Consider the following 20,013-nt stretch of genomic DNA (forward strand, 5'->3'; position numbering starts at 1 on the left):
TTAGCTAGCAATCTCTGATTGTAAATAATTTTCACTTGTAAAAGATGTGTTATGGTTCCTCCACCGGAAAAATGAAAATATAGCATTCGTTTATACACGTTTTTTTTATTTGATAGAAATATTTTATCTACTTCCTAATAAAAAGAAATTCCAAGATATCGAGACGCCACATAGATGAAACTCATTTCTTATCATCACGTATTCATTCCATGAGTAGCATGTTTGAAATTTATGCATCAGAATTCTAAACAGCGGAATGACCACATGTTGATAAGAGTTGTAATTTTTAATTCGTTGTGTGTCACGGGACAATACGAAAAATGTAATCAACTGTGCGAGTCTTTCATATGAGTTTTCGAGTCAAAGTTTATCCAAAAAAAAATCGACTCACGTTGATTCGTAGATTTTATGAATACTCTGTACTTTCTGTGGTAAGAATCGCAAGTTAATTTGTATGAATCTGTGTGAATGAAGTGTACTGACTTGCGATGACTAGCAAGCTCGAACCATTTTATCGTTGCGAAGACTTTATTTGGCCTTTTTGATAAGTATTTTTCTAATTTTGAATGATTGAACATTGCTCACAACATCGTGATGTTGAACAATGTCGGAAAATTCGCACTGAGAACAAAAGTCTCAATAGAAAATGTTTATAGGTTGATATAACAAGTGAATAAATTTGATGGAATGAAAAATGAAGAAAAAAAATCAACAATAATTTTAAATTAGATAAAGTTGTTATTTTTCGATTATAAACGAACGAAGTTTAACGACCGAATCTGAATTTCCTTAGTTCGATCGCAGATAAAAATTATAGCAAATCCGTTAAATGTGGCCAAATCTCTCTTCAGCTCACTTCCTTTTTATGAGGGCCTTTCAAAATAATCAATTCAAAACAATAGACTCTAATGTTAGAATATACTCAGGGTGGAGCCCCTTGGTGTGTGACTAAAATCTTATAATTTATATTTCAGTCAACGCTTGATGTCACGTTCATGTTTGACTACGAATAGATCAGCAAATTGAATGATCAGCAATTGAATGCAGTCAACGCTCGACATTTGGGACATTTTAAATCAGAAGAATTAGCTAAAATGAATATTTGAATTGAGTTATTCACTTATACTTATTTTCTTCACATTTTTTCTCTCTCCGCGAACCATCGAATATATTTCAATCGACTTCAACAAAACACAATACTCTTCAAAAATTTGGAACCATTAATCAAAATTGATCAATTGACAGTAGATAAGATTAAAAATCAATCAGACATTAGGCGAACATACCAATTAAAAAAGGAAATAACGAATTTACTTTATATTACACCATATCTATGTGGTTGTGACTATTTCACTATAAAGGCGCTAGGGAAAAATATGCGAAAGCAGTGAAAAGTATGCAAAAAATGTCCCATGACAAAGTGGTTGATTCGTTTTCAAATGGTGTTTCCGTGCGACATAAAATTACGCAGCAAAAAGCATGAAAATTTCTTCCATTCGACAATTAAATGAATTCGAATAAATCTAGCACATAATCAATTTCTTTGCATTGAATCTAAATCACAGGGGAAAAAACATATTTCATTAAAACAACGTTGTTATCTTTGTGTTGAAAATCTGTGTGGTTAGTCATAGTACTTATTGGAAGTGGAAAGTAATCACACATCGTACAAATTGATAAAAACCGTATTACATTCGTTCATGGAGTTTAGTGCGATTCAGAGTTGACACGATGCATATCAAAGTGAAATTTTTGTGGCGCCGACTGCGGTTAAAGTCAGAAAAATCAAAAGATCCAACACAGCCAAAACAAAAGCCATCCAAATCGGAGTCAAATAAAAAGAAGAAAAAGCCAAAAAAGCGTAAATTTTATGATAGTTCACGGGAAAAGGCGAGAAAACTGTTTAAATTATACAAAAAAGAACCGTATATTTTTAAACTAAACACTGACTGTGTTGATGAAATTTGTGAATTTTTGACACTTAAAGATTTGAAGGCATTAGCTGAAACGTGCCGTGCGATGAAATTAATCGTTGGTGAATATTTTGAACGGAACTACGCCGCAGCTAGTGTAATATGCAAGAAAAATTGTTTAATCGCTTACAATACAAACTGCGGAAAAATTGATGTATTCAGTCAATTTGTGGAAAAAGTGTTAATTTTATACGATGAACCCAATGGTGACCAACGCTTCCAATACATCGCCGCAAATTGTAACTCAATTAAGCAGCTTCAGTTGAAATTTGTTACACTAAACGACGAAAAAATCCAATGTCTCAGAGAAACAATGAGTAAAATTCAAGTGTTGCGAGTGGTTCGGCCGCGTGTATACGGGGACTTTTATGACAAAGTCTTGAAATATGGCGAAAATATGCAGATGTTAAGTGTACGATCGGCTGATCGAATTTTGGTGGGCAGTAGCAACGAATGGCTTCTCAGATCGTATCCAACGCTTAAGCATTTCGAAATGAGCCAAGTGAGTGGAAGTCGAATCGGTGAACTGAGAATGTTCCTAGAATTCAATCCACAACTCCACAGTATAGGCGTCAATTCAAGTTTAATGTGGGAAAATCGGCAAATATTTCTTGATTCCAACATAAAACTTCAATATTTTTCGATGGTCGTAAATTATGTACCGACACGTGACTTTCCAGCCTATTACCGATACTTAAATCAATTGCAAAAGAAAGGATTTTACAAAAATTTACACTTATACATCTTTAAATTTGATAAGGAATCCATTCGACAAATGGCATCATTACAATCATTCGTTAAATTACATTCAGTAGAAGCTATTTTGGACAAAACACTCATACCATCACTGATTGGCCTCAAGGAATTGAGCATGGACACCAGCGATAATCTTAAAGACATTGAAGTATTGGCCAAATGTCTTGTGAGTCTCGAACGAATTTATTTTTATAACTCGACTTTTGAGCATATGCTGCTGTTTTTTCGATATTCAAAAAATTTGAGAAAAATCGAAATTCGACGTTTAATGATTCCAAACGAAAGGGAATACAATAAAGGCGTACTCAATTTAGAAATGCTGCATAAGGAACGATCAAAACTGAGGTTTGCGGAAAAAACTACGATTTATTTGAAAGAAGCTTTATTTATGAGAACCAAATGGGCAACGAGCATTATCGATTTTCCTACACTCGATATGAAACTAGCCGAATCACATGAGTGGAACCATAATTTTCTAAATTAAATGCCAAATACTTTGTTCATGTTTTGTTTTAATGTTGTTTAATGATAACATCTGATTTTGATTGAGAAAAATTGAAAGTAATGCTATTTAATGTGTCATGATTGAGGCGTGACGAATCACTTTGATTATAATACAAATAATAAATGAATGAATCACTGACATTTTAACTGGGATTTACATTTTTTTGTTGTCGATTTTGTTCAAAGAATTTAATCAAATTTCTTTAAACGGATCAGAAAGAAAAGGTAAAATTGTTCATTTTTATAGCCTAGAATATTGTTGCCAAACAAAAATATACATTTAAAATGTAACATTTTTATGTAATTGTGTGATCATATTTGCTCAAGTATTTTGATTCAAGAAGCTGTTTCAATTTATGAATTAGTTTTCGGAATTGGTATGAAATGTTGAGATTTAGGGTAATGTCCTTGTTTTCTTCAGCAATTCTTGTTGTTGTGGATATTCATGTGTCTCTTGAGGCTCGGTTTCTGTGTAAATTTTTTCTGGCACAGTTGGCACTGGAACGGCTCGTGGCCTGAACGGGTTCGCATATGCTTTTCCATGGACGTTTTGCTTCGAGAATCCGTGGCGACAAATCAAACATTTGAACGGTAACTTCTTCGAATGCGATTTCATATGAAAATCGAGACTGGATTTCTGTTTGAATTGTTTCGAACAATGTGGACATTTGAACGGGGTTTCGCTAGAGTGGGTGCGTATGTGACGAATCAACTTAGATTTGTGTGAACCAAATGACTTGCCACAAACGTAACATTCGAAGGTAGAGCGATTGCACTTCGCTTCGTGTGCATTTCTTTCGTCTTGCTGGAAGAATCCCATGCGACAATTTGAGCAACGGAATGAACGTGGCCCAGTATGAATTTTCAGATGTTTGCCCAGACTACTTTTTTCTGTAAACCGTTTGAAGTATTTCTTGCATTCGAATGGTCTGCTACCGCTGTGGACCTGGACACACATGTGTTTCACCATATTTCCTTTAAGTGATCCAAACGATTTCTTGCACAAATGGCATTCATAGCAGCGAGCTTTGCAATTGACTTCTTGTGCCTTCCTCTCGTCTTTCCCATTGAATCCTTGCAAACAGCCCGGGAAAAAAAACAAAAATTCATCCACATGAGCTTTCATGTGGCTAGAGAAACCTTCTTTCAATATGAATCGTTTCAGGCACAAATTGCATCCGTGTGGCTTCTGGCCGGTGTGCCTTAGCAAATGTCGCTTTAAGCTAGACGCATACTGAATTGAAAATTCGCAAGCGTCACACTTGTGTGCACTGTCGCCTTGTCTTAGTATGTTGCGTAGGCCAATATCTGGAACCACTTCATCATGCGATGGATGATCTGGTTGATTTTCCGCCGCTCCTTTTCCGTTTTCAGCCTGTCTTTTCGGTTCTCTTTCTTTCTCGTCCTTGAATTCTGTCTTCGTCTCGATCTTCACTTCGTTCAGACTTAAGAAATCGAAGTCACCATCATGGCCATTTAAGTCAGGCGTCTGAATAGAGCGATAAGTTGATGCCGGTATATCAACCAATTCGCTGACGGACAGTGGCTCATGCTTGATGTCACGTTCTTGTTTGACTACGAATAGATCAGCAAATTGAATGTTGCTTTGCATTGAAGATGTCATCTGGGCATTAGATTCTAGTGGAACACTGGTGCGTTGATCTTCATCAATCGGTGGAAACTCTGATCGCCTAGGAATCAATCGGAATCGATAAATAAAAATCGATATTTTAATCTAACCAATGAATGTGTTTGAGGTTAGGTTTGCCTTTGGATGTGAACCACTTACGAAAATTCTCCCCAAATATTCACTACTTCCATTTTAATCGAAACTAAAGTATTCTCGGCTAAAGTATCGCAATGAACGAATCAAATAATTCGAATTGGCAATGAATCCAATCAGAATTTACTTTTTTTCTTGTTCGTGGCTGACAGTCGCGTGAGTCATCAAATTGTACTTACTTCTTTTTATTCTCCATCAATTTGTAGTAGATGTTGTGAAAAATGTAATAAATTCTCAAAAATATGAACAAATAATAATTGCGCCGAAGAATATTGTTATTGGTTGGCTTGAGAACGAAAAGTGGTTGTGTCAGCAGCAACAATGATGTTGTGGAACGTGTTTCACGCCTCGAATCTCACCAACGAAAAGGATGTGCGTTCACACTGAGAGTGACAAGCGGTGATGCTCTCTGTATACGTTTTTTTATTGTGTTAGTGTCAATTACGTCTCTAAACACATCATATCAAGTCTTTCTGTGTGACTAATGACAGATGCATAATTTGGGTTTGAAATGCTCGTGAATAAAAAACATTGCGGATTGATTCAATTTGTTCATGAAATGCATGATCATTTGGTCTTTAATTTCAGGTAAATTACATTTTTTTCTGAGGTAAAAAATAGAGTATGAAGTGTTCATAAACCAAATGATTGATTGATATCAAATACTAAAAAAATATGCAAAAAAATGAACAGAATATTTTCAACGCTTGGTTCAACTTCATGCGGTCGACATATTTCCTCGGCCAACATTGGCATTGCATTCTTCATTAACATCGCTTGAACCGACTTCCTTCGAAATTGCGAATGCACCAACATTTGGCGTGACTAGAGCAATGTTTTGCTGCTGAATCGGCTTTTGCACACGTGAGATGCTCAATTGTGCATTCTGCAATAATGCCATAGCTGGTGAGGTCGACTTCGGTGCCACTGTTTGACAGGGAAACATTTTGAAAAAAGGAAGAATATTTTTTTAAAAAGTCAACTTTGAAATTTCTTTAATATTTTTTTTTCCTAAACGCTTGAAATATTGTTGAAGTAGGTCTTGAATTTCAAACATTTCAAATTGCAATGAATACTAATCCATGTCAAAAATGAACTTTAAAAAATATTTTTTCTGTTAAACATTTACCCTTTGTTTTTACAATCGACACTCCGCCGATGTGAGATGGCAGTCCATTGAATTGTGGCAATGCCGGCGAGCTTGAATTCACGACACTTCCATGCAATGGGCGTTCAATGTACCTGAAAAAGAGGATTAGATTAGGCTGAAAATTCAATATTGCGAATAAAAGGATTTAAAATTCGTTCCAATGAGTCGATTCTGAGCTTCGTTCTTTTCGTTTCTAAGCCTCTGATGACGAATTTGAAACGTAAATTTACGATTTGGTATCAAATCGAAAAATTCGATTCGAGAAATTTTCTTTATGACGCGTAGTTAAATTTTGTGAACAAGGGAAGTTAGATTCTGTCTAAATTGTTCTGCATTTCCAATAAATCAAATGGAACTTACATCGATTGTGCTCGTTGACGCATAGCCGGCTGGATCGATCGTGGCTGGTTCATGTTTGGTGCACGGTTGTTCACGTGTTGTGTTGGCATCTGAGGCTTTGGATTGAAACTCGGTTGAGTTTGCAATGGCAACTGTGGAGCTTGATCTTAGAAACGAATGATAAACCAATGATTTAGAAAATCAAATTAAATTCTCCGCAATTTTTGCTGAAGCACTAATGGAGTCTTCTCTTTCAGAAGTTAAAACTCTGATTTGCAATAGAACAACCTTGTAAATTACTCACCATTGTTTAGCGGTTTGGGTGCCTGTTGTTGATCTGGGTTTTGAACGACAACGTTTGTCACTTTCAAGAGCTGCAGCGCTTTGACAATGTGCGGTTTCACCTCAGCACCAACCATAATCTGGCCATTGTAGAACATGTCAATCACTTGTTTCAACACGAAACTCGACACCTCGGACAATGGGACTGTTGAACGAAACAGAAACACACATTCTTTAGTATACATTTTTGTTTTGAATCGATTCCGTTTGTTTGATTTGAAGCTGATTTCACCATTTATGCATACAAAATGAAATTGGTTGAAGTTTTAGTAACACAATCGAATATTTCAATTACTGAGGCTTATTGAGGATTTGAACTCTCTTTTAATAGTATAAATACTTTGGATACACTAAATTTCTTCGATATAAAGTACTCACCACAAGCCTTGCCTTTGGGTTTGAATTCGCGAATGTAGTCCTTGAGGTAGCCGGAGAACATGCAAACCACGTATTTGTGGGCGGAGATGACTTTTTGGTCGGTGGAAATCAAATCAATGTCAAACTTTGGACCTTTCACATAGATTTCGGCGAGGTGTTTGTTGCTGATGTCGCGAGAATCGCGATTCTTGAACTTGATGACAAGGCAATTCATGACGACGATGAATAATTGACGATTCGATGAAATGAAAATGAATTCACTCAGTGGCACAGAATGCGTGTGCCCAGATTTCCAGCAAGACTCCGAATGCTCAATGGCCAATGACAAATTTTGTTTTTGGAAAGGGTGGAAAAAAAATTGCCATACGAATTTTATCTAATTGAACATTTCTGTTTTCTGCGAAAACCACTTGCTATTGTCTCACACCGCACCACTCGAGTGACTGTGTCACTTTTCTTCAGAACAAGTTCTATTGACGTTCACCACGTACTGAAAGTTTTTTCATTCAATCGGGTGAAGCGATGTCATTGTGTGAAGTGGCGAATTCAGCGAATTCATCAAATGGTTTGGATCTTCGATCTGAAGAACGGATGACAACTGCTGTTTTAGTTGCAAATGGGCTTTGACATTTTTTGAATGATACGAAAGTACATGGTTCAACTCGAATATATCTCAAATGGAGGTTATATGCATTGCGTAGATATCTCATAGCGATTAATGACTTCGTGCTTGCAATGAGTTTCCAACACAGTTTACTTTTTCAATTTTCATTCAAGTTCTTCTATTTACATGGGAAATTTGTCTGCAAACGGTGGAACTCACATTTTAATTGTATTCAACTCTCCGGCGAATGCACGAGCCTATATTCGTGGTCTGCAAAAATCTTATTATCAGAATGAAGTGATTGAATAATTCGTATGAACGAAGGGACTTTTTATTTCGTTTGTCCAAAAAATGATATTCATGTGAGTTATCAAAATGTACTCACTTCTTTCCATTGCCCATTTCTTTGCATCGACTTTATGCTTCCAATCGCCTTCCGATGGTTTTCTACTTTTTAAATGATTACTTGCGTTAATTGATGTGAATAATTCAATAAAATCTCGTAAATAAAATCAATTCCGTGATTGTATCGAATTGAAACGTTCTTTGGTTTGTGAATGAAAAATTACTGTATTAGCAGCAGCGATGCGGCAAAACGTGTTTTCGCTTGATTGTCACTGACGAGAAGAATATGTTTCCTTACTGTTAGCGACAAGTCTGTGAATTGTGATTGTGTGAGTGTAAATTGATTCGACTTTGTTTCACACACTAATCCAATCTTTGCAATTCATGACAGATGAAGGACTTTGATTTGATTCAGATGTCACTAGAGTCGGGAACGAAGCTATTCAAATGTACATTCCCATCCATTTTGAACAGCTCCGTATTTCGTTATTATTCATCTTTTGGTTTCATCTACTCGGCGATAGCCTTCCAGAGTCACTTGGATTGAATCAAAAATTCATTCTTTCGATGGTTTCCATGGCTCTTAAAATGATCAAAACGACGTATACTACATGGGCTGAAAAGTCTTTGGCCTAACAATGAAAAAATGATTTTTTTAGTGAAAAAACTGTTTTATTCTTCGACATAATCTCCATCTAGAGTAATGCACTTAGTGTAATGGTCCTCCAACATTTCGGTGCCTATAGTAAATTAGAGACTTCGATTAATTGTGAAAATAATCAATAAATACATAATTTGATGTGCACCTCTTCGAAAGATCAAATTTAGCAAAATTGTTTGAAATCTAAATCAAAACTATGAAGAAGATTTCCACACATTTTATTGGCATTACCAAGCAAATGTACATGAAGTAGAAACAAAAATCCTGATATATTATTTTTCGTTCCACGATTTATTTTTTTCACCTAAAATTTAAACAATATACATATATATTAAAATTATATATAAATATAATTGTGCAGTAGATATGATGACGATGAGATCATGGTTCAATTTTAAGTCGTATCTCATAATACTTCACTATTTTTATTCCCGAATTGAAAAAGAAAAATTAAACCCGATTCCTGAACATTACAAATTGCACAAACCAAATAGGATTTCTTGACAATTGCGATTGATTTAAATGAACACCTTAAACGTTTATGGAAATATACTGCTTGAATAAACCGGTGTTTATTTATTTATTCAAATAGTAATAATAATAATTATATAGATTTAAATGAAGAGAAACAAACACCTTGGACTTCGTACAGTGATGATTTCTGATTCGCGACGACAAATAAGCCCCTCGAGATTATTTAACTCACCGGTAGTTGTTCGTTTCCCACAGGTTGGCTCACATGATCGTTAAGTTGTGGCGGCTGTGTGTGATAATCACATTCGATGATTGGAATAAAGAAATTCAATTCAAACGTCAATTGATTGGAACGAGTTTAGATAGACGTGACAAGATGACAAATAATTATTATAATAAGAGCGATAATGTTATTCAAAACTGGCAGCTTGTGAGTAAATAACATAAGCGCAGTTTAGCATACATATTTACATTTTTTTGCGGCATTTGGCATAGCGCGCGTTTACATCAAATTTATTACCGTCTAGCCGAGTATAAACTGGTTTCGTAATTAATAAACTACGTGTGCGTTGGAGATATTGTGCAGTATCGTTTGTTCGAAAACTTCACATATGCAGTTGTTCTACAGCAGAACAGAAGTGCATCAGATGTTTGACAAGCAATATTACCGTTGCTCTAGTTCAAGTTTAGGAAATCATTTCAATTACATAGTGTGAAAATGTAACGATACGTTTATTTGAGTTAATTTCTTTCCTCTTGTGTGTTGTTCAGTGTATTTTTTTATCATCTTAATTCATCAATTGGCAGTGTTGAGCACGGACGAAATATTTTGGATAAAAAGTTTTTTTTTTCAGAGCTAAATATTCAAACATCTAACGGCCATTGAATTCATTTCATATGTTGAATGACTGTGTGAATGTTAGAAATTAAATAATTTTGACCGCTTTATGCGTAATATTATATCAATAATATCACACCACATCAGACAATGCATATGCAATACCTACAAGCAAAACTGTTTGTATTCCGCACGTTTTAACGAGTCAAAGTCAAAGAAGAAAAAACCGTTCAGTAAGCACGCAGTGGAGCATAATTGAAATCAGAACATCATCATCGTATACATTTTTGAAGATGCACCCATTAAATATGTAAAGATTGGCTTCGATTCAAAGCCCAACAAAAACAAAATATAAGCGCACACATGCAGCTCACAGTGTGTAGACTCATTCTCACTACACAGTTTTTACTTCTAGCATTTGTTGTGTACTGTCTACAAATATTAATACCAGCGTCGATATTTCCGTCATTCACTTTTAGCAGAATTATTGTGTGTTGCGTTTGTAGTGATGTGGGCTTTTCAGCGTTGAAGGACAGTTGAATTTTTAATTTTCTAACGAGATTGCAAATGAAACGACCATAATAAATATCCGATATTACATGTTGAGCTATGGTTCGGAGTTGAATCTGAAGCAAAATGCGAGAAAATGTGAATGATGCCCCCACAAATATGAATAACCTAGAGTTTAGCGAAGCATCTCCACATAATGATTACTTGGGAGGACAAAAACGTGGAAGTGAAAAAAGTGTATGAACTAAGAAGTATTTCGAATAACATTTGCGATAATGTTCTGGATTGATGTTTATAGGTTATTTGGACACTTCTGGACGAATACTTCTCAAGTGCGAGCATTAATGGTGTTCAATATTTTACTAAACGGCAACGTCATTGGAGCGAACGGTTTGTGTGAAATTTTAGTCGAATGCATCTAACATCCATTCAAGCCAATTTCCGAGCTGTTATAGGCACTGCAAAAGTGCGGGCACTTGAATCAGTGCTCTTTTTGAAAGTATAATTCTTGAGTATTTTTGAAATTTTTTCAAATTTGCTAGTTTTTTAAAGAAATAATATGATTTTATATTGCTGAAAAAAATATGAAATTATAAATTATCGAAATTTATTTTTTGTGATTGTACTAGGTGCGGCACTCAAAATCTAAGTGCCGGCACCGATTGGGTGCCTATAACAGCTCTGGCCAATTTCCAAATCCTCAAGTTTTAACAATTTCGTTCTGCGAATAGACTATTTTGGGTCATTGCGTTCATAATATCAATTTGTCTATCTGGATATTTAATATCGGATCCGTGGCGCAAATGGAGAGAAACTCCAGTGATTGTGAGTTTTGATGAAAAATCCACTCCAATATGGGACATACCATTTCCAACCGTAACCATTTGTCCAGTGAAAAAGTTCAATAAAACCAAACTAAAATACACCGAAGCATATCTCCAGCTCAGCAATTGGAAGAACTCAAGCTCATTGATTGGCAACTTATCTAATGATACGTAAGAATGATTCCCTGAAATTTTAATTCCTATTTTCTTCGACAGTTCGATTTATTTTTGTTTATACTTTATAGAATAACAAAAATGCGGGCTGCCGCACAAATATGTGAACCTTTTCGTTGGCATCGCTATGATTCTCAAAATTCAGCTAATATTTCCGTTGTCGACATCTTAAACGACATCTCTATAACTAGGGAAGAAACTATAATCTCATGCAGAAGGAGCCTTGAATATGGTTGTATGCGTTCCTTCAAACCAATTCTGACTGAGGAAGGTATTTGTTTCACGTTGAATTCTCTCAACTCCCGCGATATTTACACCGACGCGTTAGTTTCGATTCCCTTAATTTTGCTCCGTTTTATTTTTGCATGCCGATTGATTGATTGATAAACATTCTAATGCTTGAATTACAGAATCGATCCTGAAATGCTAACCGTTAAAGATAATCCAAATGCTACTCACTGGAATTTGGAACAAGGTTATACTGACCACGAAAATAGTCACAAAACATATCCATATCGAGTACCTGCCGCGGGAGTAAAAATTGGACTTAATATTGGGCTGCAAACTTTCAAGAAAAATTTTGATTACACCGTGGATCGGTTCAGGGATTTAAAATTGTTCTACACACTCCGGACGAGGTGCCTCAAGTATCGAAATATTTTTTTCGTGTGCCATTGGACCAGGAAGTCTTGGTATCAGTCCAACCACAAATGACCACCACAAAAGATCCTAATTTGAGCAAATACGAACCAAAAATAAGGTTTGTGTGGCCTTTTTAGTCGAATGGCATCCATTCAAGTCAAGTTCTTAATCCTCAAGATTTCACAATTTCGTTCCAGAGGATGCTTTTTTAATGCAGAGCGTTCATTGAAATTCTTTAAATCGTATACGCAGCGCAATTGCCAACTTGAATGCCTCGCCAATTTTACTCTCACAAAATGCGGTTGTGTTAAATTGGCAATGCCAAGTAATAATCAATAGATTGCCTAAAGATTTCCTTTGTTTTCCTTTTGAATTGAATTTTTCAATTATTTTGTTTTTGTTTCTTTGAAGGAGTGAAAGACACTCCGCTTTGTGGTGTCTTCCAACTCGTTTGCAGTGAATGGTCTGAATATATTATGCTAAGAAAAAATTTGAATGAAGGTTCAGAGAGGGAACACTTTAGCAATTTTTGCGATTGTCTGCCAGCCTGCACGTCGATCACCTACGATGCAGATATCTCCCAGGCAAAATTAGATCATGATAGAGAGCTCAAAGCCTATGGACTAAATATTAACTCTGATAATGATAAGTATGTTAGCCGAATTAATGGAAGAGTTGTCTGTATTGATTCTGATTGAACATTATATATTAGTTCTGATATACAGGTGTCTCAGTTATCAATCTTCTTCAAGGAGCATCAATTCACACCATCGAGGCGAACGGAGCTGTATGGCATAACCGACTTCCTTGCCAACTGCGGAGGCTTGCTGGGTCTTTGCATTGGAATTTCGGTTTTAGGCATTGTTGAGGTGATTTACTTTTTCACACTACGCTTGTGTTGTACACTTCGAATGCAGAGGAGACGATGCTAATTGAAATAGAAACTTAGAGGCACACAGTGTTTCCATTGTCTACTCAACAGTTGGACAGTGCCAAAGTGATAACAATTTTATCGTCTATCTATACACCATGTTTCGTATTTCTTTACAACAAAACGTGATCTGATGCACATGACATTTGTACTATATGAAAATGTTATGGCTGAAAAGCAATGATGATCCTGAATGATTCCAAGTGAAATCATTAAATTCAATTTTAATACATACTGTATTTTCCAATACGTACAATATCTTTTCTACTCAATACTATCAATAAACACTTCTTTCCAACTATCCACGCGTTGTTTTAAAACCACACATGAACGCTTTGTTATACGTATGAAGCGAGAGTACGTAGTAAGTGCGTAATACCGCTACGTGCCCGAACATTATTATTATATTAAATCAGATGAAAAACCTCTAGACGACGTTAAAATGGAGTGACGCTCCTGTGCGTGGCTTAAGCACAATCTGATGACGCTAGGACAGACGTGGGCACGGTTCGAAATTCTAGGTGGGGGTCAGACGTTCAAAATGGAAATTTTTTGGGGGGAGGGGGTGTAAGGAAAATGTTTCATAGGTGGGGGTCAAACCAGATTTATGGAAAATGCAAGGGGGGTGGTTTGGGGGGTTATTCTTAGAAGATTTTTGAGAAATTTCGTAATAAACATAATATGACTGCGTTTTTTCCTGCTTGTTCGACTTCGGCCAAAGGTAAACATTATCATTGGGTTTGTTTACTTAATGCAATGAGAGAGAGAGACATAGAGAACCGTTATTATAATAATTTAAAATTTTTAGGGGAGGGATTTTGACCATTACAAAAAATTTAAAGGGGGGTTACGACCAGCCAAATTAGAGGGGGGAAATCCGGACGTTACCATCACCAGGTGGGGGTAAATCCAGAAATCCCCCCAGTGCCCACGTCTGCGCTAGGATGCTGTATTATCACTGGATACGAGGTTCAAAAGTATTTTTCGCAATCGCTATTGTAAAAATTTACTCACAATAAGGAACTATATCGCGTCACGACTTTTGATTTTAGATCAAGTTTTCAAGCGTTTTGCCGTTCGAAAGTGGATAAATCTAAAATGGTCAGATAGAGTCTAAATTGAACCGAAGATTTTAATTTAATATTCTTGAAAAATCGGTCACTTTAGTCAAAACTTCGACAATTTTGTATGGGAGGTACCCGTAAATCGATTCTGCTTGGCTTCAAACTTTGTGAGGTTTCATTTTTTGGGGAAAAAATAAGATTCTGAAAGTTTCATGTTGATCGCATTTGCAGAAGTTTGGTTTTTTGTCCTCAATTTTTGTCGAAATTTTCTTGGAAAAAATTGAGGGCCAATTCTGCAAATGCGATCAACATGAAACTTTCAGAATCTTATTTTTTAATTAAATCAATTGAAAAATTCGGGATTACGGACGTAATTCTTTTTATTTTATGGCTCATTTGGAAATCGTCTAAAATTATAAGAAAAACGTCTAAAAAAAGTGAAAAAAACATCTAAAGAATTTTTCTAAAGAAATTGCGAAAATCGTCTAAAGAATTGATAAAACCATCTAATTTGAATTTCCACTTTTTGTTCGTTCAATTTTACACATTTTTTAGACGAAAAACATTTCTTCCTTATTTTATTATATCGACCATTCCACACGAAATCGACCAAGAATTGGATCGACCCTCTCCGAATTGGCTGAAAATTTGCCTGGAGTCTTGTTTTCGGCAGAAAATGAGAAAACCAAAATCTTAGGCCTGTAAGTGGCCTACATTTTTGAGTTCTCCCAGTGTAAATTTTTCGAAAAATTGAAAAAATCGAAAAAAAGGGTTTGCGCCAACTGAAAACAAACTAAGGAGTAGTTGACACATTACCAAACCATTGGTACCGTTGGAAAGGTAATTAATGGGGCTACAAAAATTGCGAAGTCACCTACCCACTTTGACCCCATTGGGGCCTCCAAAAATGGAATCAAAGTACTAAAAGTGAAATATCTCAAAAGAGTGGCATAGAAAACTCACCTATGGTGGCCTGGTATGAGTCTATTTCTATGTAATTTTGAACGAGGAATCGATTTAAACTTATCTCAATCCCGTTTGATGAGCCTAAAATGCCGAAAAATGACCCTGTTCCAGCTTATGTTTTCAACTCGCCATATTTTTTTTTACAGAAAATCACTTTTTCTACTTCAAAAATAATGGGGGTCTGTGAACAATAATATATCCATTTGCTTATAATTTGGTCTCAAATCGACTTTTTCATTGGAAAATTCACTCAAAATGAAGATTTTACACATAAAACTCTGAACTGAGTAGAGAAGTTGGTATATTTTGGTTTATTTCTTCAAAAAATAAAAGTCATTGATGTTGGAACGCAGAATATGGCATTTTTGAAGCAGAAAAAGTGATTTTCTGTAAAAAAATATGGCGAGTTGAAAACATAAGCTGGAACAGGGTCATTTTTCGGCATTTTAGGCTCATCAAACGGGATTGAGATAAGTTTAAATCGATTCCTCGTTCAAAATTACATAGAAATAGACTCATACCAGGCCACCATAGGTGAGTTTTCTATGCCATAAGTGTGATTTTGTATGCGGATTTTGACCATTCGCTTGTTTTATGGAGAAATGTCAGTTTCAGACCAAATTTATAGGTAAACCGATGTTCAAATGTTCATATTTTCATGTATTTTGACGAAAAAATAGCAGTTTTCTCAGATCAAAACATCGTAAGAGGACATTTTCGACCATTTTTTACACAAAAAAGCTGAAAAATAAGATATGATCTACTTTCCAAAAAATACAAAAAATTGAATGGTCAATACACGGAATTTGAATTTTTTATCTGAAGCGGCGCGATATGGGCCATCTTTTGACGAGAAAAAAACATGTCAAAAAAACACCACTCTTTTGAGATATTTCACTTTTAGTACTTTGACTCCATTTTTGGAGGCCCCAATGGGGTCAATGTGGGTAGGTGACTTCGCAATTTTTGTAGCCCCATCAATTATCTTTCCAACGGTACCAATGGTTTGGTAATGTGTCAACTACTTCTTAGTTAGTTTTCAGTAGGCGCAAACCCTTTTTTCGATTTTTTCAATTTTTCGAAAAATTTTCACTGGGTGAACTCAAAAATGTAGGCCACTTACAGGCCTAAAATTTTGGTTTTCTCATTTTCTACCGAAAACAAGATTCCAAGCAAATTTTCCATAGGGTGGAAGCATCAACAAAATTCAAATTGGCGCGCTGTTTAGTTCAGAAAAAAATTACGAAATTACATTGATTTTCCTATTTGAATTGAGGGCGCTCGCGTCGCCACAGTTGTTTTCGGTCTTAGCTTCCACCCGATGAAATTTTCAGCCAATTCGGAGAGGGTTGATTCAATTCTTGGTCGATTTCGTGTGGAATGGTCGATATAGAGATGAAATTTTTTTATCATACGTGGGGGCGAATCGAATCACTAACGATATTTCGACAACGGTTGAACCAATATGTCAAGTGTCATATATCAAAAATTGTGTAATTGTATTTCTATGTTTCGTCATTATAGACTTATAGTTTTTGTTCACACACAAACGCAAAAAGTTGAAAATGTGTTTTCGGCACATGCTGTTATGATATTTTGTGACTTTAGAATTTCAAAAAATTACATTAAATTTTTATTTTGTTGAGATTAAGATATGTGATTTTTACGGCTAACATCGAGTACTTTCGCGTAGAAATAACATTTTTGGTTTCCATTTTGAGTATTTTGTGATATCGTATTTGGCAGTCGAACAGATACATGGGGCGAATCGAATCAACGTACTTTCGACTTCGATTTAGGGCTGACGCTGGGGTCATATCAACTGAGAATATTCACCATATTTATAGGATTTTTTATGGAGTTTCCAGATATGAAATTGATTTTGGGTGTTAAGTGGGGATTATACCCTTTTTTCGCCCAAAATTGAAATTTTTTGCGATTTTTCGAACTTTTGAGCTCCCCTCGACTTTCTATGGTAAAGAGTGGCCCCAAATAAGGTGTCATTTGATTTATCAAAGCAATCTGTGTATATTATCCGAAGACATTATTATCCCCAAACCATTATTTGCATGAGGAAAATGCATTAATATGTCAAAACCCCTTAATTTCACCCTAAAAAGCTAAATATCCCTCGAACCGATTGACGCACCTAAAATTTGTATTTGGGGAGTTTTCAGGGTGCTCTATCGAACACGCATAGATATTTGAAATTTGGTAGTTGAAGGATTCGATTCGTCCCCAAAAAATGATGGTCAGAAAATTGGCCATAAAATTGTCCGAGTAAGTCACACAACATGAGTGTTATCCATCAAAAGTTAGGCAATTACAATACCTATCATACTAGACTGCTCCAAAAAAAAATTGAGATATTCAAACTGCCCGATCGGTTTTCGAAAATTGGCCTCAAAAAATCGAAAAACGTAGAAGATACGGATCGTTCGTACGGAGCCTCTGGACCGGAGGCACCTCAAAAATCTTTCTTAAGTGCTTCGGTATGGGTAGATTCCCAATATTTCTCGAAAAAAATAACTTTTTACTAAGAAACTAATCCAAAAAGTGTATTTTTGAGTTACCTGCCGAACAAAAATTGATAATTCAATAGCAAAATGCATGAAAAACGTAACTTTTGTTGGGGAGGTACCTTAAATAGCCACTTTCAAGAGTTTTTGACTGAGAAGACTCCCCATATTTTCGGGAAAAAATAACTTTGTGCCAAGACACCATCCCTGAAAAGCCTACATTTTTTAGAGTTGAAATCGAATATGAGGCTAGAAATATGTGAAAACATCACTCGATTTAGTCATGTAGGTACATAAAATGTTCGTAAGGGATCACACTAGATGTTTGAAGACAGTAGAGGTAGAAATTGCTTGCTTTTATCTGTCAAACCGAAGCTCATGTTTGTGATTTGCTCATTCTGGCCTGAAATTTGTCTTTTATGCCTGAATCAATTGTCGCCAAATTTCATCCAAATTGCAATCTGACAAGTGCCAAAATGTTTGTATAGGTTTTAGCTACACGACACAAGTCAAAATCTGAACAAAAGTCTACCGCCTGGGTGACTGGTAGAGCAACAAATGCAAAAAATGCCGAAAAATTGCCATTTTTTCGGTCTTTTTACACTGTAACTGGCCCAGAATGGTTTTTTAATGGCTAATGTCTTGGTGAAAGTTATAGATATTGACGAGCCAAATAAAATCATCTCACTGGTTTCGACCGAAAATTGGCTAGAAAAATGATTTAGGTTGAAATGTTGCGATCTAAAATGGCTTCCGAAACTACCTTACTCAAAAATTTGATGAATTTTGAGAAAGTGGTTTTTTTTCTACGTTTTTCGATTTTTTGATGCCAAACCAATTTTTTTGAGGCCAATTTTCGAAAACCGATCGGGGAGTTTGAATATCACAATTTTTTTCTTTTGGAGCAGTCTAAGGTACCCAAAATGCTCGTAAGGGACCACACTAGAAGTTAAAAGGCAGCAAAAGCAAAGGCAAAAATTATTTGCCCTGTGAGGTAATATCACTGTTAAACCGAAGCTCATGGACGTAATTTTCTCATTTTGCTTAGAATAAACGCAATTAACGACACAAAAATCACATAAATCTGTACAAAATGAAATCGGAAATCAATTCTACATCAAAATTAGGTGGAAAAAGCTCTCGAGACGTTTCAAATTCGAAAAAAAAACGGACTTGTTTGGCTATATATAGCGTAAAATGGCGACTTTTTAGTCATTTCCGAGTATATTTGAGCCTCTCAAGCCACCAAATCACTATTTTATGTGCATTTAATGAACAGATTTGGATTCCTCGTCAAAAATTAGACTAAGTAGAGTCATTTTTAGCTATATATTTTGGAAATTTTGAGGGTCCTGAGGTGAGTATTTGCGAAAAAGTAGCCAAAAAATGGATACTTGGTCGAATTTTGACCTACCAAGGCGACAAAATCGCGAAGGAACGGTTTCAAATCATAATAAAAATATAATGATAGGGGAAGGTGGGGAAATTCGGAACACACATCGAAATAATTTAATAACATTCTAAAAAATTAACATTTTTCCAAATTCTAAAGTGGTACGACTTAGTAAATGTAAAAACCTAACTTTTGGCACTTGTCGCTTGTTGAAATTCGAATCGGTTGAAAAAATGTACCCTGTTGGCGAAAAACCCTTGATTTTGCGATTTTCAAAAATGGTGGGGAAATTCGGAACACTTCATAAATGGATAGAAAACTGAAACAATTTTGATGCAAAACGTTTATGGAGTACTAGGAAAAGACAGAAGAATTAATTTTAATTAGGAAAAAGTTCAAAAATAGCGATTGTTGTTAGTCGGATCTGTAATTGTTGCCTGTGAAATAGCTACCAATCATTTTGGTGCATTTCAAGTGGTCAGCTCGATCGCATAAATTGCAATGAGTATTTTGTCAAAATTTTGCATGAAATATAATAAATATGCATAAAAAATGCGATATCAACTTGAAAAGTATTAAAAATCACTTGATCAATTTTTCGTATATAGGGCGTTCCGAAATTCCCCACTCACTAAGGTTTACAACATAATCGTGTTTTGGTCACTCAATTAATTTTCATGCAAAATTCCTTTTGTGAGTCGAAATATTAATGGTATACGATAATTATAAACATATTCGTCTGAGTTGATTTTTCGAAAAATGTTATGGAATCAATGAAGACAGGCATTCTCAATATTAAAGTTTCATGAATTGATTTCATGTCGATGACGCACATACACACTC

The 20,013-nt window shown here is 35.5% G+C and overlaps 2 protein-coding genes and 1 pseudogene across 2 annotated transcripts; 1 reads left to right on the forward strand and 2 right to left on the reverse strand.

The window, feature by feature from the left end:
* Positions 1–3,627: 3,627 nt before the first annotated feature.
* Positions 3,628–5,273, reverse strand: LOC129567222 (zinc finger protein 436-like). The gene is made up of 3 exons (XM_055443876.1): positions 5,196–5,273; positions 3,982–4,924; positions 3,628–3,870 (listed from the first exon to the last, which is right to left on the reverse strand). Exons 1-3 carry the CDS (start codon positions 5,210–5,212, stop codon positions 3,628–3,630), a joined length of 1,203 nt encoding a protein of 400 aa, XP_055299851.1. The 5' UTR covers positions 5,213–5,273.
* Positions 5,274–5,558: 285 nt separating this feature from the next.
* LOC129567258 (uncharacterized) lies at positions 5,559–8,094 on the reverse strand. The gene is made up of 5 exons (XM_055443923.1): positions 7,226–8,094; positions 6,810–6,992; positions 6,527–6,671; positions 6,146–6,258; positions 5,559–5,943 (listed from the first exon to the last, which is right to left on the reverse strand). Exons 1-5 carry the CDS (start codon positions 7,437–7,439, stop codon positions 5,735–5,737), a joined length of 864 nt encoding a protein of 287 aa, XP_055299898.1. The 5' UTR covers positions 7,440–8,094; the 3' UTR covers positions 5,559–5,734.
* A 1,837-nt stretch (positions 8,095–9,931) lies between these two features.
* LOC129567259 (pickpocket protein 28-like) lies at positions 9,932–13,529 on the forward strand (annotated as a pseudogene).
* Positions 13,530–20,013: the final 6,484 nt, after the last annotated feature.

Source organism: Sitodiplosis mosellana, unplaced genomic scaffold (genome assembly GCF_009176505.1).
Source record: "Sitodiplosis mosellana isolate CC-2019 unplaced genomic scaffold, AAFC_SMos_1.0 Smas_scaffold_10, whole genome shotgun sequence".
Classification (NCBI taxonomy): domain Eukaryota; kingdom Metazoa; phylum Arthropoda; class Insecta; order Diptera; family Cecidomyiidae; genus Sitodiplosis; species Sitodiplosis mosellana.

Excerpts from the sequence above, each read along its gene's own strand:
- LOC129567222 (XM_055443876.1), bottom strand. Across the intron at positions 3,871-3,981 it reads GCTCTACCTTCGAATGTTAC|AAATCCAGTCTCGATTTTCA; the intron begins GTTTGTGGCAAG and ends CAATTCAAACAG.
- LOC129567258 (XM_055443923.1), bottom strand. The coding sequence starts at position 7,439 with ATGAATTGCCTTGTCATCAAGTTCAAGAATCGCGATTCTCGCGACATC. Across the intron at positions 6,993-7,225 it reads ACCCAAAGGCAAGGCTTGTG|TCCCATTGTCCGAGGTGTCG; the intron begins GTGAGTACTTTA and ends TTCGTTCAACAG. Across the intron at positions 6,672-6,809 it reads ACCCAAACCGCTAAACAATG|ATCAAGCTCCACAGTTGCCA; the intron begins GTGAGTAATTTA and ends TTCGTTTCTAAG.